Genomic DNA, 13,679 nt, shown 5'->3' with positions numbered 1-13,679 from the left:
ACCAAATCTGCTATATAAGTAATTAATTCTGAAACTGGAACAAAGATAAGATCAGGTGGAAATTTATTGTAAATGAAACATATCCTCTGGAAATAGATTTAGACCAAATAATGCCAAATTCACTGACATTGATTGAATGATAGGTGAAATGGAACATGCATTAATTAAATTTCAAAAATTCATAGACAAAAATGAAACTAAAATTCAGAGTCAGAAGAAAGTTTGGTAGAGATATACATTTATACAGATAAGAAGTCAAGCAGACACAGAATGAGAGAACATTAAAAACCTGGTAAAAATTCACAAAATGATTCATATGAGGCAAGATGCGACAAAAAAAATCCTAAGAATCTGTTATTAAATTGGTATCTTTTCCATACATTTCTGAGAACATTTTTTATCAAAATTGAAAAAAAAGATATTAAGTTTTGATAAAAGTGTATGGAGATTCCAGTTATTACTTGGATAAATCAGAAATATAACAAAGTACAAATTATCTCGTTATGATAATCTGACATGAGTAATACTTAAACTCAACAAGGCTTTTCATTTATCTTTATATCTGAACTAATTGTTATAATATATGTTACTTATTGGTTTTTTCTCCTGTAAATTCGGTTCATTTTGTTTCTTTTTCAGTTTTGTGCCAAATTTATGATATATACTTACCACTGCTTCTGATTTCTGCCCTGACGGGGGTTTCTACAAATTTAGGAATGAGGAAAATTGAGGACATATATCGTCTACAGAAAAGCAGATATTCTAAAACTACAGCAGCTAGCCTAGGAGGGTTTATATAGCATATTTGCAAGACTAAATATTTTAAAAGCTTTTCGCACAAAAATCAATAGGTGATACAAGAACAAATGCTATATATATGTGCAGAATGTGAGTTTGGGCTTTCACCATCAGCAGCAAAATGTTCAGTTCAGCTAAGGATCATATATTGATGCACACGGCAGCACTCTACAGAGTACAGACATCAGTTTATCCCTTTTTGACCAACTTACTTGTGTCAGGAAATTCAAATATATTTCATAAAACTTTAATGCATTTGATCATGGGACCAGTTCGGAGGCTATATTATGCAGGCACTGTATGATACCCATATCATTGGTGGATTTCTCAACCAATTAAATTATTGCCAATAAATAATTCAGAATTTATGAAGTTGAAACTCAGCATTAAAATTACTGAAAATGTTTGTTTGTTTCACCTCATGTATGCATATATAGAGACAGTACATGTACCAATTTCCAAAATATATATATGCAGTCAAACCTGTTTATACTGATGGACAAAGGGACAAGTGTCTTTATAAACAGTAAAATTTGTGTTATTAATGACAATTTGAGACTTTGAAAAGTGGTCTAAGTTTAAACATTATTATATTGATATATTGATATAATTATATATATATACATAAAACACATAAGCATATTTCAGAATTTGAAAACAAACTCATGTATGCAGAGCTTATATAAATTCCTTTCCACAGATCATAAATGAAGTCTGTATACAGATGTGGTCTTTATATAGAGGTGATAATAGTATATGGAGATTGTCTTTATACAGAGGTGGTCTTTGTACAGAAATTGTCTAAGTACAGAGGTGGTGTTTGTGCAGAGGTGGTTTTTATACAGAGGTCGTCTTTATACAGAGGTGCATGGTCTTTATACAGAGGTGGGCTTTATTCCAAAATGCTAAGGTTAGTTTTACTGTATAGTATATAGACAAGTAGAATTTACTGTGTAGTAAATAGCCAAGTGGGTTTTACTGTATAGTATATAGACAGGCAGGTTTTTTACTGTATAGTATATAGACAGGCAGGTTTTTTACTGTATAGTATATAGACAGGCAGGTTTTTTACTGTATAGTTTATAAACAGGTGGTTTTTACTGTATAGTATATAGACAGGTGGGTTTTTACTGTATAGAATATAGACAGGCAGGTTTTTTACTGTATAGTTATAACAGTATAAGTTTTTACTGTTAATATAGACAGCAGGTTTTTTACTGTATAGTATAGCAGGCAGGTTTTTCTGTATATTATGACAGGTTTTTTACTGTATAGTATATAGACAGGTTTTTACTGTATAGTATATAGAAAGACAGGGTTTTTACTGTATAGTATATAGACAGGTGGTTTTTATGTATAGTATATAGACAGGTGGTTTTTACTGTATAGTATATAGACAGGTGGTTTTTTACTGTATAGTATATAGATTACAGACTGTATAGTATATAGACAGGTGGTTTTTACTGTATAGTATATAGACAGGTGTTTTTACTGTATAGTATATAGACAGGTGGTTTTTACTGTATAGTATATAGACAGGTGGTTTTTTACTGTATAGTATATAGACAGGTGGTTTTTTACTGTATAGTATAAGGACAGGTGGTTTTTACTGTATAGTATATAGACAGGTGGTTTTTACTGTATAGTATATAGACAGGTGGTTTTTACTGTATAGTATATAGACAGGTTTTTTACTGTATAGTATATAGACAGGTGGTTTTTACTGTATAGTATATAGACAGGTGGTTTTTACTGTATAGTATATAGACAGGTGGTTTTTACTGTATAGTATATAGACAGGTGGTTTTTACTGTATAGTATATAGACAGGTGGTTTTTTACTGTATAGTATATAGACAGGTTTTTACTGTATAGTATATAGACAGGTGGTTTTTACTGTATAGTATATAGACAGGTGGTTTTTACTGTATAGTATATAGACAGGTGGTTTTTACTGTATAGTATATAGACAGGCAGGTTTTTTACTGTATAGTATATAGACAGGTTTTTACTGTATAGTATATAGACAGGTTTTTACTGTATAGTATATAGACAGGTTTTTTACTGTATAGTATATAGACAGGTTTTTACTGTATAGTATATAGACAGGCAGGTTTTTACTGTATAGTTTATTACTGTATAGTATATAGACAGGTTTTTACTGTATAGTATATAGACAGGTTTTTACTGTATAGTATATAGACAGGTTTTTACTGTATAGTATATAGACAGGTTTTTACTGTATAGTATATAGACAGGTTTTTACTGTATAGTATATAGACAGGTTTTTACTGTATAGTATATAGACAGGTTTTTACTGTATAGTATATAGACAGGTTTTTACTGTATAGTATATAGACAGGTTTTTTACTGTATAGTATATAGACAGGTTTTTTACTGTATAGTATATAGACAGGTTTTTACTGTATAGTATATAGACAGGTTTTTACTGTATAGTATATAGACAGGTTTTTACTGTATAGTATATAGACAGGTTTTTACTGTATAGTATATAGACAGGTTTTTACTGTATAGTATATAGACAGGTTTTTACTGTATAGTATATAGACAAGAGAGTTTTAAATATTAGTTGTAATATATATAATTGGTCATTATGTGACGTCGTTCACTGATCAGTTAACACTAGTGATGGGTCATTGTGAACCACGGACAGTTATATACACACACGATATCCCGATAGCATACATTGATTCTCTGATCACCGCCAACCATCATACCGATTATTCTGAAGTATAAAAACGCTGTTTACCAGATAGATCAATGGATCATATGCATGTTGAAAGCTTTGTTATCAAACAGCCTACAGCTCTATCCCATATACCAACCCTGCCTGATCCTCATCCTTAAACATTTTGTTGGTAACGTACTACGGTATATTTTTAACAATACGTTAACCTGTTATTTTGGATTTGATGATTTGTTTGTGTATGCCCTATAACCATTATGTGTTTAAGTGTGACTAGGGCTAAGCTGATTATACACAGTACAGATGTTGTTGGAGAAGCTGGACGGTTTGTTGTGGGAGGCTGTCCCGGATCAATAGCACAGCTATAGGAAGAACGTTACACGGCATCAACTGCTGTATACCGGACTTATACTTATGTATACTGGACTTATACTGATGTATACCTGACTTATACTGATGTATACTGGGCTTATACTGATGTATACCTGACTTATACTGATGTATACTGGGCTTATACTGATGTATACTGGACTTATACTGATGTATACTGGACTTATACTGATGTATACTGGACTTATACTGATGTATACCAGACTTATACTTATGTATACTGGACTTATACTGATGTATACTGACTTATACTGATGTATACTACCACTGGTACTTATACTGATGTATACCTGACTTATACTGATGTATACTGGACTTATACTGATGTATACCAGACTTATACTGATGTATACTGGACTTATACTGATGTATACTGGGCTTATACTGATGTATACTGGACTTATACTGATGTATACTGGACTTATACTGATGTATACTGGACTTATACTGATGTATACTGGGCTTATACTGATGTATACTGGACTTATACTGATGTATACTGGGCTTATACTGATGTATACTGACTTATACTGATGTATACTGGACTTATACTGATGTATACTGGGCTTATACTGATGTATGCTTATCTGATGTATACCGGACTTATACTGATGTATACCTGGACTTATACTGATGTATACTGGGCTTATACTGATGTATACTGGGCTTATACTGATGTATACCAGACTTATACTGATGTATACTGGACTTATACTGATGTATACTAGACTTATACTGATGTATACTGGACTTATACTGATGTATACTGGGCTTATACTGATGTATACTGGGCTTATACTGATGTATACTGGACTTATACTGATGTATACTGGGCTTATACTGATGTATACTGGACTTATACTGATGTATACTGGACTTATACTGATGTATACCAGACTTATACTGATGTATACTGGACTTATACTGATGTATACTGGACTTATACTGATGTATACTGGGCTTATACTGATGTATACTGGACTTATACTGATGTATACTGGGCTTATACTGATGTATACCAGACTTATACTGATGTATACCAGACTTATACTGATGTATACCAGACTTATACTGATGTATACTGGACTTATACTGATGTATACTGGACTTATACTGATGTATACTGGGCTTATACTGATGTATACTGGGCTTATACTGATGTATACCAGACTTATACTGATGTATACTGGACTTATACTGATGTATACCAGACTTATACTGATGTATACTGGACTTATACTGATGTATACCAGACTTATACTGATGTATACTGGACTTATATACTGATGTATTCCAGACTATATATGTATAACTGGGATGTATTCCAGACTTATACTGATGTATTCCAGACTTATACTGATGTATACTGGACTTATACTGATGTATACTGGACTTATACTGATGTATACCAGACTTATACTGATGTATACTGGGCTTATACTGATGTATACTGGACTTATACTGATGTATACTGGGCTTATACTGATGTATACTGGACTTATACTGATGTATACTGGGCTTATACTGATGTATACTGGGCTTATACTGATGTATACTGGACTTATACTGATGTATACTGGGCTTTTACTGGACTTTATACTGATGTATACTGGGCTTATACTGATGTATACTGATGTATATGATATTCTGATTATCTGGCTTATACTGATGGCTACCAGCTTATACTGATGCTATACCAGACTTATACTGATGTATACTGGGCTTATACTGATGTATACCAGACTTATACTGATGTATACCATACTGATGATATTACTGGATACTTATACTGATGTATACTGATGTATATGGGCTTATATTGATGTATACTGGACTTTTACTGATGTATACTGGATGATTATACTGGGTGTATACTGATGTCTACTGGACTTATATACTGGTTATTCACAGCTTATGATGTTACTGATGATATACTATTATTACTGTGATACTGGCTTATACTGATGTATACTGGGCTTATACTGATGTATACCTGGACTCACCTTACTGGCTATATACTGATGTATAGATGGTAACTGGGCTTATACTGATGTATACTGGGCTTATACTGATTTACCAGACTACTGGCTTATACTGATGTATACTGGGCTTTTATGATGTATTCTGGGCTTATTACTAAGGTATACTGGGGGTTTTTATTGTTTATTGTTTCTGGACTTATAAATTCATCTGAAGGAGCAATATTATTACTGGTTTTCAATTCCGTTTTTGCACATAACAGAATTATCTGCCCTTGCAGATTATAGATTTTGATTGTGACTTCATGTGTTTGCAAGCGTAATGTCACATTTTTCATTCGAGTGAAAACAATGTGACATTATATGAATACCTACCCGCAAGGGAAGTAACTCTGTCATATGCAAACAAGGAATTTGACCAACCACAGAAGAAAGAAAATGTTCTGTTCCCAAAGATGTCCCTGTACTCAACCTATTTTCCAACTTTTTAAAAAGCTCTCATTCTTAAGTATGAAATGCATAAAAACATAAACCACAAGTTAATTCTGCCCTTCATAGTACCAGATCAATATTGGTGTGTTTGGTGTACATATTTACGAAACAATAGCGGAGATAATTAGCTGGGGACCATTGATAGGCGAGTTCGGATGGATTAGAGTTATGGAGAGTGTTCTAATATTCATAATCAATACTGTATAATATGACTCAGCTATTACAGAGGGGACGATATTTTCGCTATCTCGTGGAGCACTGACATCAGCTCACAAAAATTTATCAGTGAAATAATTAGAAAAGAATAAAAAAGATATTGTCCTCAAGCCCGATAGCAAAATTTGAATGTATTTGAATTTAAGTGAAAATATTAAAAACAAAATGATCTGTTTAATCAACCAGCTGTACATAGTATTATTCAATCAATAAATAAATAAATTAATTAATGATCAATCAATTTATCATCTTTATTCAGCTTTGTTCAGCAATAAAGGCATTCAGCCCACAGTATATGTATATCTAAAAAGAAATATGATGAGCTGTACACTGAGTAATCATAATTTAATTTCTCAAGAAATTATTTAGTTAGAACTATATTTATAAATACAGTATGTAGCATGTCCCAAATTGATTTTATACATTTCGTTATTGTCTATAGAAGATTTCAAACGTTTACTGGTAAACTGGTACATTATAATCTTTATTTAATAAATACTCATTTGACTGTTTACTTGCATTGTTCATTAAAAATTATTAGCCAGATACATGGAAACTAAAACACTTTGATGCTGTAAAGTAACTTTCTTTCACGGTTATTAAACTTCACGATTTCCATATCAAAACAAGTTTTAATTTAAATTCTGATGAATTCCATGTCATGCACATTAATAACTCAGAATCTGCATCAACAGTGCTCTTGTTTCATCAATTACTACCTATATATATAGCATATGGTCTCTTAAGATTAATTTAACTCATTTCTTCCCTGAAACTTCATAATGGACTAGTCTAATCTTTGATTTAGAAGAGTCTAAATGTGTCTTCAGTGGTGAATGATTTAGATGCTTCTGAAAAATTCATGGAACACATCATAAAGGCTTCATGTATATTGCAGGATTTTTAAATTGATCTTGTTACAAAAGGTTTGTTCCATTCTAAAATTTTAGGGATAACCATCGACCAGTCTGTCTTAATCTATATAGGGGAGGGCAGGTTGTAGGGGTAACAGGCGGCGCTCACCACAACAAAGCATCATATGATAGTTTTTGTAAATTCATAATACACATGTACGTAAATAACAAAGAAATTTACGTCGATAGTAATTCCATCACAGTACCTGCCCTTAAACAACTCATAATGCAAAACTTTAAAATGACCTACAACTTAATAGATGATTAACACATGACCTAATTAATGCTCACCTTATTTGGTTTCAAGGTCATCCGTCCTCCGCACCTTGCACACGAGCGTAAATGACAATAGTTGCATCGATGACCAACTCCATCGGCAAACTTTGTTTTGTGACAAATCTGACATATTGCACCGGTATCTTGATTTGGGGGCCCAACCTTCTTGGCTTCTTCATTAACTTTTTCCACCGTGGTTTTAAATGTATCAAGATCACTTTGCATCTGCCTGTGAATTGTACGATAAAAAACAAGCATTCAATTATGTTATAAGGCAATAATACTTTCTTATTTGGGCGTATTAATTGTATGTTTATATTAAATTTTATTGGCCTATTATATATAATGCATCTTAAAGATGCTCCACCGCTGACAAATGGTATGTTTTCACAATCAAAAACAGGAGTAGACAATTTAATATTTTTCTTTAGTTACAAAAGCTACTTACTTTACACTATTACCTCCATTGAAAAGTTTGAGCTTCTAATTTTACTTTAAGTTAAAAATGTAAAAAAATGATTAAGTGCACCCCAAAAAAAATCCGCTGCACTATATCCTATATGGAATGAAGTACTGATTACGCATGCACCAAAGGCAAAATAAATTACTTTATGTGTTAATTAGACATATACACACACGATAAACCACCAATTATTGTTCAAGTGATGAATATCATTTATGCTTTGTCGGCAGTGAAGCATCTTTAAATGGTTGTTTATTTTATTTGAGATTTCATGAAACAGGTCTTTATAACAAGATTTTATTTTTGTGGACTTTGGCGAGTAAATTTAAGCAAAAATTTCAAAATGAGGACATGGACAAAAAATAGACAAGACAATGACAATACACATGTAATAATATATATGATCAAACAAGCTATGTTAACTGGGAATTTGTTTTCATATGTAAGAAATTTTACAGAATACTGTATGGAAAGAAATTTTTCAACATCACACAAATCCATCAGATGACTGCCTGAATATATTCTAATAAGATAAAAATATTTTAGCCAAATCTCTAAGGAATGGACCAAAAATTGTGCAGTATGAACTATGAACATTTTCTAAGAAATTTTGACATGTAAAGAAGTAAAGTACACCAAAAACCACAGCATCAAGAATGCTGATTTTTAGTACCAGATGAAGGACAAATGATATACCGGTTGCTATACACCCTGACTGAAGGATGGAATACATTCCGGTTGACTCTCGACTTGTGTATGAGCGTGCCAAGTCCAGTCTACAGTAACTCCCAGGGGTCATGCTGCAGAATATCATGGAGGATCTGGCATCGTCATTATGTCTAACCATGACACCAAATTATCATTTTAATGACGGACATATAACATATACGGTGAAAATATAGAATGTTTGCCAATATCCTTGGTATATCTTCAATACAGGAACGTTAAACAGAGTCAGCAAATTATAATTAACTATGTTAGGGTTATCAAGTGTAGTAAAACCTGCCTAAGCATCCACCTCTGTATTGAGACCACCTCTGTATATAGACCACCTTTGTATGTAGACCAGCTCTGTATATAAACCACCTCTGTATATAGACCACCTCTGTATATAGACCATCCCTGTATAATGACCACCTCTGTATATAGACCACCTCTGTATATAGACCACCTCTGTATATAAACCACCTCTGTATATAGACCACCTCTGTATATAGACCATCCCTGTATAATGACCACCTCTGTATATAGACACCTCTGTATATAGACAACCTCTGTATAAAGACCACCTCTGTATATAGACCACCTCTGTATATAGACCACCTCTGTATATAACCATCTCTGTATATAGACAACCTCTGTATATACCACTCTTTGTACATAGTACTCTGTATATAAACCAACCTCTGTATATAGACCACCTCTGTATATAGACCACCTCTGTATATAGACCACCTCTGTATATAGACCACCTACCTCTGTATAAAGACCACCTCTGTATATAGACCACCCTGTATATATGACCACCTCTCTGTATATAGACAACCTCTGTATATAGACCACCTCTGTAATAAAGACCACCTCTGTATATAGACCACCTCTGTATATAGACCACCTCTGTATATAGACCACCTCTGTATAAATAGACTACCTCTGTATAAAGACCACCTCTGTATATAGAGTAAAAAGACCACTCTTGTATAAACACCACTTCTGTATAAAGACCACCTCTGTTATAAGACTACCTGCCTTGGTATAAAGTTCACCTCTGTATAAATAAAGACCACATCTGCAGCCTTATAATGACCACCCCTGTATATTGACCACCTTTGTATAAAAACCACTTATGTATAAATACTACCTCTGTATAAAGACCACCTTTGTATAAAGACCATTTCTGTATAATGACAACCTCTGTAATAAGACTACCTCTTATAAAGCCGACCTATATTATAAGACTATGCCTGTATAAAGACCATCTCTGTATAAAGACCATCTCTGTATAAACACCACCTTTGTATAAAACATCACCTACTTGCATAAAGACTACCTCTGTATTAAGTTCACCTCTGTACATTAGAACACCTCTGTATATAGGCTACCTCTGTATAAAGACCACCTCTTTACATAGAACACCTCTGTATAAAGACAACCTGTCTGTCATAAGACTACCTTTTATAAAGATATAAAGACACCTATATAATAAGACTATGCCTGTACATAGAACACCTCTGTATAAAGACCACCTCTGTCATAAGACTACCTTTTATAAAGATCACCTATATATAATAAGACTATGCCTGTCTATAGACCACATCATACATAGACCACATGTGTATATTGACCACATCATATATCTATAGACCACCTCTGTATAAAGACCACCTCAGTATATAGACCACCTGTGTATATAGACCACCTCAGTGATAGACCACTGTGTATATAGACCACCTGTGTATATAGACCACCTGTGTATATTGTAATATATTATTGACCACCTGAAAATGTTATTAAGTAAGGACCACTGTTGAATAACAGAATAGTCAACTTTCTGTGAAAGGCAAGTGTTCCATCTAAAAGTAGTAAATGAAGAATACTGGTAAAAATACATTTAAAACTGCTTCATAAACTAGAATTGCCCTAATCCGAATTAGGTTGCTCCTGAGAGTTATGAATTGCCCCTAATTAAACAATTAAGGTTGCTCCTAAGAGTTATGAATTGCCAACTAAATAATTTAAGGTTGCTTCCTAAGCGTCTATGAATTGCCACCTATTAATAAAGGTTGCATCTAAGAGTTATGAATTGCCCTCTAATTAATTAAGGTTGCTTCCTAAGAGTTATGAATTGCCCTTAATTAATTAAGGTTGCTCCTAAGAGTTATGAATTGCCCCTAATTAATTAAGGTTGATCCTAAGAGTTATATTTTAACTCATGGGTAAGACCGAAACTATTGGCTAAAGTAAACACATAATGTTGGAATATTTAAATATTCATAATTTCTACTATCTACTATTGCATGGATATTAGAGTTCTTTTAATCACTATTGAATGTAATATTTCATCCTTTCCAATATTCCTAAGATCTATATTAATTGCAATCAAATGTAAGATTTCCCCCTTTATGTACAGTATGGTTCTGACACACTGGTGTATCCTAGTTATAGCCTATAGTAGCTGGGACAGGAGGCTGAAACCATCACAGATATAGCTCCAGTAATCAATATGCTGCTTGTTTAAACTGTCTTCAGCCTGGCCACTGGTAATGTGCTACTTCAGCAATATTGTACACTGTAATGGCATCAAACATCAACATCAGTGCCATCATCATCATCATCATCATCATCATCATCATCATCATCAACATCAGTGACATCATCATTTTTATCTAATATCATCATCATCACCATCATCATTTTATCTGAAATTTTCGACATCATCACCATAATGAACTCATCATCATCATCATCATCATCATCATCATCATCATCATCATCATCATCATCATCATCATCATCATCATCATCATCATCATCATCATCATCATCATCATCATCATCATCATCATCATCATCATATTACCACCACCACCATCATCACCATTCATCATCATCATCATCATCATCATCAGATCATCATCATTACCATCACCACCAACACCATCATCATCACATCATCATCCATCATCATCATCATCATCATCATCATCATCATCATCATCATCAACATCATCATCATCATCATATTACCACCAACACCATCATCACCATCATCATCATCATCATCATCATCATCATCATCATCATCACCATCATCATCATCATATTACCACCACCACCATCATCACCATCATCACCATCATCATCCATCATCATCATCATCATCATCATCATCATCATTCATATTACCATCATCCATCATCATCACATCATCACATCATCATCATCACTCATCATCATCATCATCATCATCATCATCATCATCATCATCATCATCATCATCATCATCATCATCATCATCATCATCATCATCATCATCATCATCATCATCATCATCACCACCACCATCATCATCATCATCATATTACCACCACCACCATCATCATCATCATAATCTCATAATCTTCTTACTGGCGGTTGGTTACAGATTTTCCTCCAAGTACTCTGACTTTTCTTCACAACCTAAACCTAAATTACACATCCATACACTGTTAACGCTCCTGACTGTAAATAGGACATTAAACTAATCGCACTAAACAGATGTCTGAACCACAGAACGATAACATTTGTTGTTTCAAGCACTAAACAGATGTCTGAACCACAGAACGATAACATTTGTTGTTTCAAGCACTAAACAGATGTCTGAACCACAGAACGATAACATTTGTTGTTTCAATAACTTTTCCCCATAAAATGAAGTTTAATGCCTTATTTAAATTCATTTGAAATATGAAATATAAACAGCATGTACAATCTGTGACTGTAGCTGATTAAAAACTGCCTCCATGATAATTTGAGACATCAATACAATATGGTTAGCTGTGTAGCTTTAAAGCGATACAATTTATTGACTAGGGTTGACACGATCATGAAATAATAATGCTGTGTCTGACATCCAACAACAAGTTGCCTAGAATCCAGAATATCCATTATAAAATTCATACCGGAGAACTCACTGACTGTAGGAGCATGTATGTAGAGATTTGGCCCTGATTTCTCGAAAAAAACTTAGTCAAAAATGAAATAAATCAAAGATTATTCACATAGCTTACATAATAGAAATAACTTAAGTTTTGAATTTAGTTGTTAATTTTGTTTCGAGAAATTGGGACCTGAGATGTGGGACAGATTAAGAGGTTAAAAGAGAAACATTATAGCAAGTGGTTTTTATCAGGGTACTCTGGATTTTCTGCTTCTACTAAACCAGCTGGTACCATGTACCGGTGTATTATGATATTTTGACAGAAAATCCAGAGTACCCTGATAAAAACCACTTTTTACAATGTTTCTCTTTTAACATCTTAATCTGTCCCACATCTCAGGTCCCATTTTTATTTTTTTTTATTTTTGCTTTTTAAATGCCCTGGGCACTTATTGGGTCATATACGGTATTGATAATTCCCCATACCACTTCCATTTGAAAGACCATTATTCCTTGTATTCAATGTCCATGTTCAGTGTACACTGTAGCTCTGAGCTACCACCATGTTATAGTGAGACATAAATCGACCGTAAGTAGCTCTTGTATTCCTTAACTATTATTAGTATTAATAAATCCCCATACCACTTCCATTTCAAAGAACATTATTCTCCATATATGCATATTCTATATATGTGTACAATACTATTGTAGCTCAATCAAGTATCTGATCAAGTTATACTGAGACATTATATCATTGTAAGTAGCCCTTGTATGCCTTAGTGTAACTGACTGGTCCCCTGAATCTG

At 33.3% G+C, this 13,679-nt stretch overlaps 2 protein-coding genes across 11 annotated transcripts in view; one reads left to right on the top strand and one right to left on the bottom strand.

The window, feature by feature from the left end:
- LOC138308885 (regulating synaptic membrane exocytosis protein 2-like) overlaps nucleotides 1-7,997 on the bottom strand; it is a 46,833-nt gene extending 38,836 nt beyond the window's left edge. For 8 of the 10 annotated variants that reach the window (XM_069249921.1, XM_069249922.1, XM_069249927.1 and 5 more), the window contains exons 1-2: nucleotides 7,787-7,997; nucleotides 670-702 (exon numbers count right to left, since the gene is read on the bottom strand). In XM_069249921.1, the coding sequence (XP_069106022.1) occupies nucleotides 670-702; nucleotides 7,787-7,996 (243 nt within the window). In that variant the 5' untranslated portion in view covers nucleotide 7,997. The remainder of the gene's footprint in view (nucleotides 1-669; nucleotides 703-7,786) is intronic. The other 2 variants (XM_069249923.1, XM_069249931.1) reach the window with 1 other exon arrangement.
- On the top strand, nucleotides 4,149-5,528 carry LOC138309551 (uncharacterized). The gene is made up of 2 exons (XM_069250787.1): nucleotides 4,149-4,397; nucleotides 4,623-5,528. Exons 1-2 carry the CDS (start codon nucleotides 4,149-4,151, stop codon nucleotides 5,526-5,528), a joined length of 1,155 nt encoding a protein of 384 aa, XP_069106888.1.
- Nucleotides 7,998-13,679: the final 5,682 nt, after the last annotated feature.

Source organism: Argopecten irradians, chromosome 15 (assembly GCF_041381155.1).
Source record: "Argopecten irradians isolate NY chromosome 15, Ai_NY, whole genome shotgun sequence".
NCBI classification, from domain to species: domain Eukaryota; kingdom Metazoa; phylum Mollusca; class Bivalvia; order Pectinida; family Pectinidae; genus Argopecten; species Argopecten irradians.
Note: the sequence above shows the minus strand (reverse complement) of the source record. Positions and strands in the feature narration are given on the sequence as shown.

Excerpts from the sequence above, each read along its gene's own strand:
- LOC138309551 (XM_069250787.1), top strand. The coding sequence starts at position 4,149 with ATGTATACTACCACTGGTACTTATACTGATGTATACCTGACTTATACT. Across the intron at positions 4,398-4,622 it reads CTTATACTGATGTATACTGG|ACTTATACTGATGTATACTG; the intron begins GCTTATACTGAT and ends GATGTATACTAG.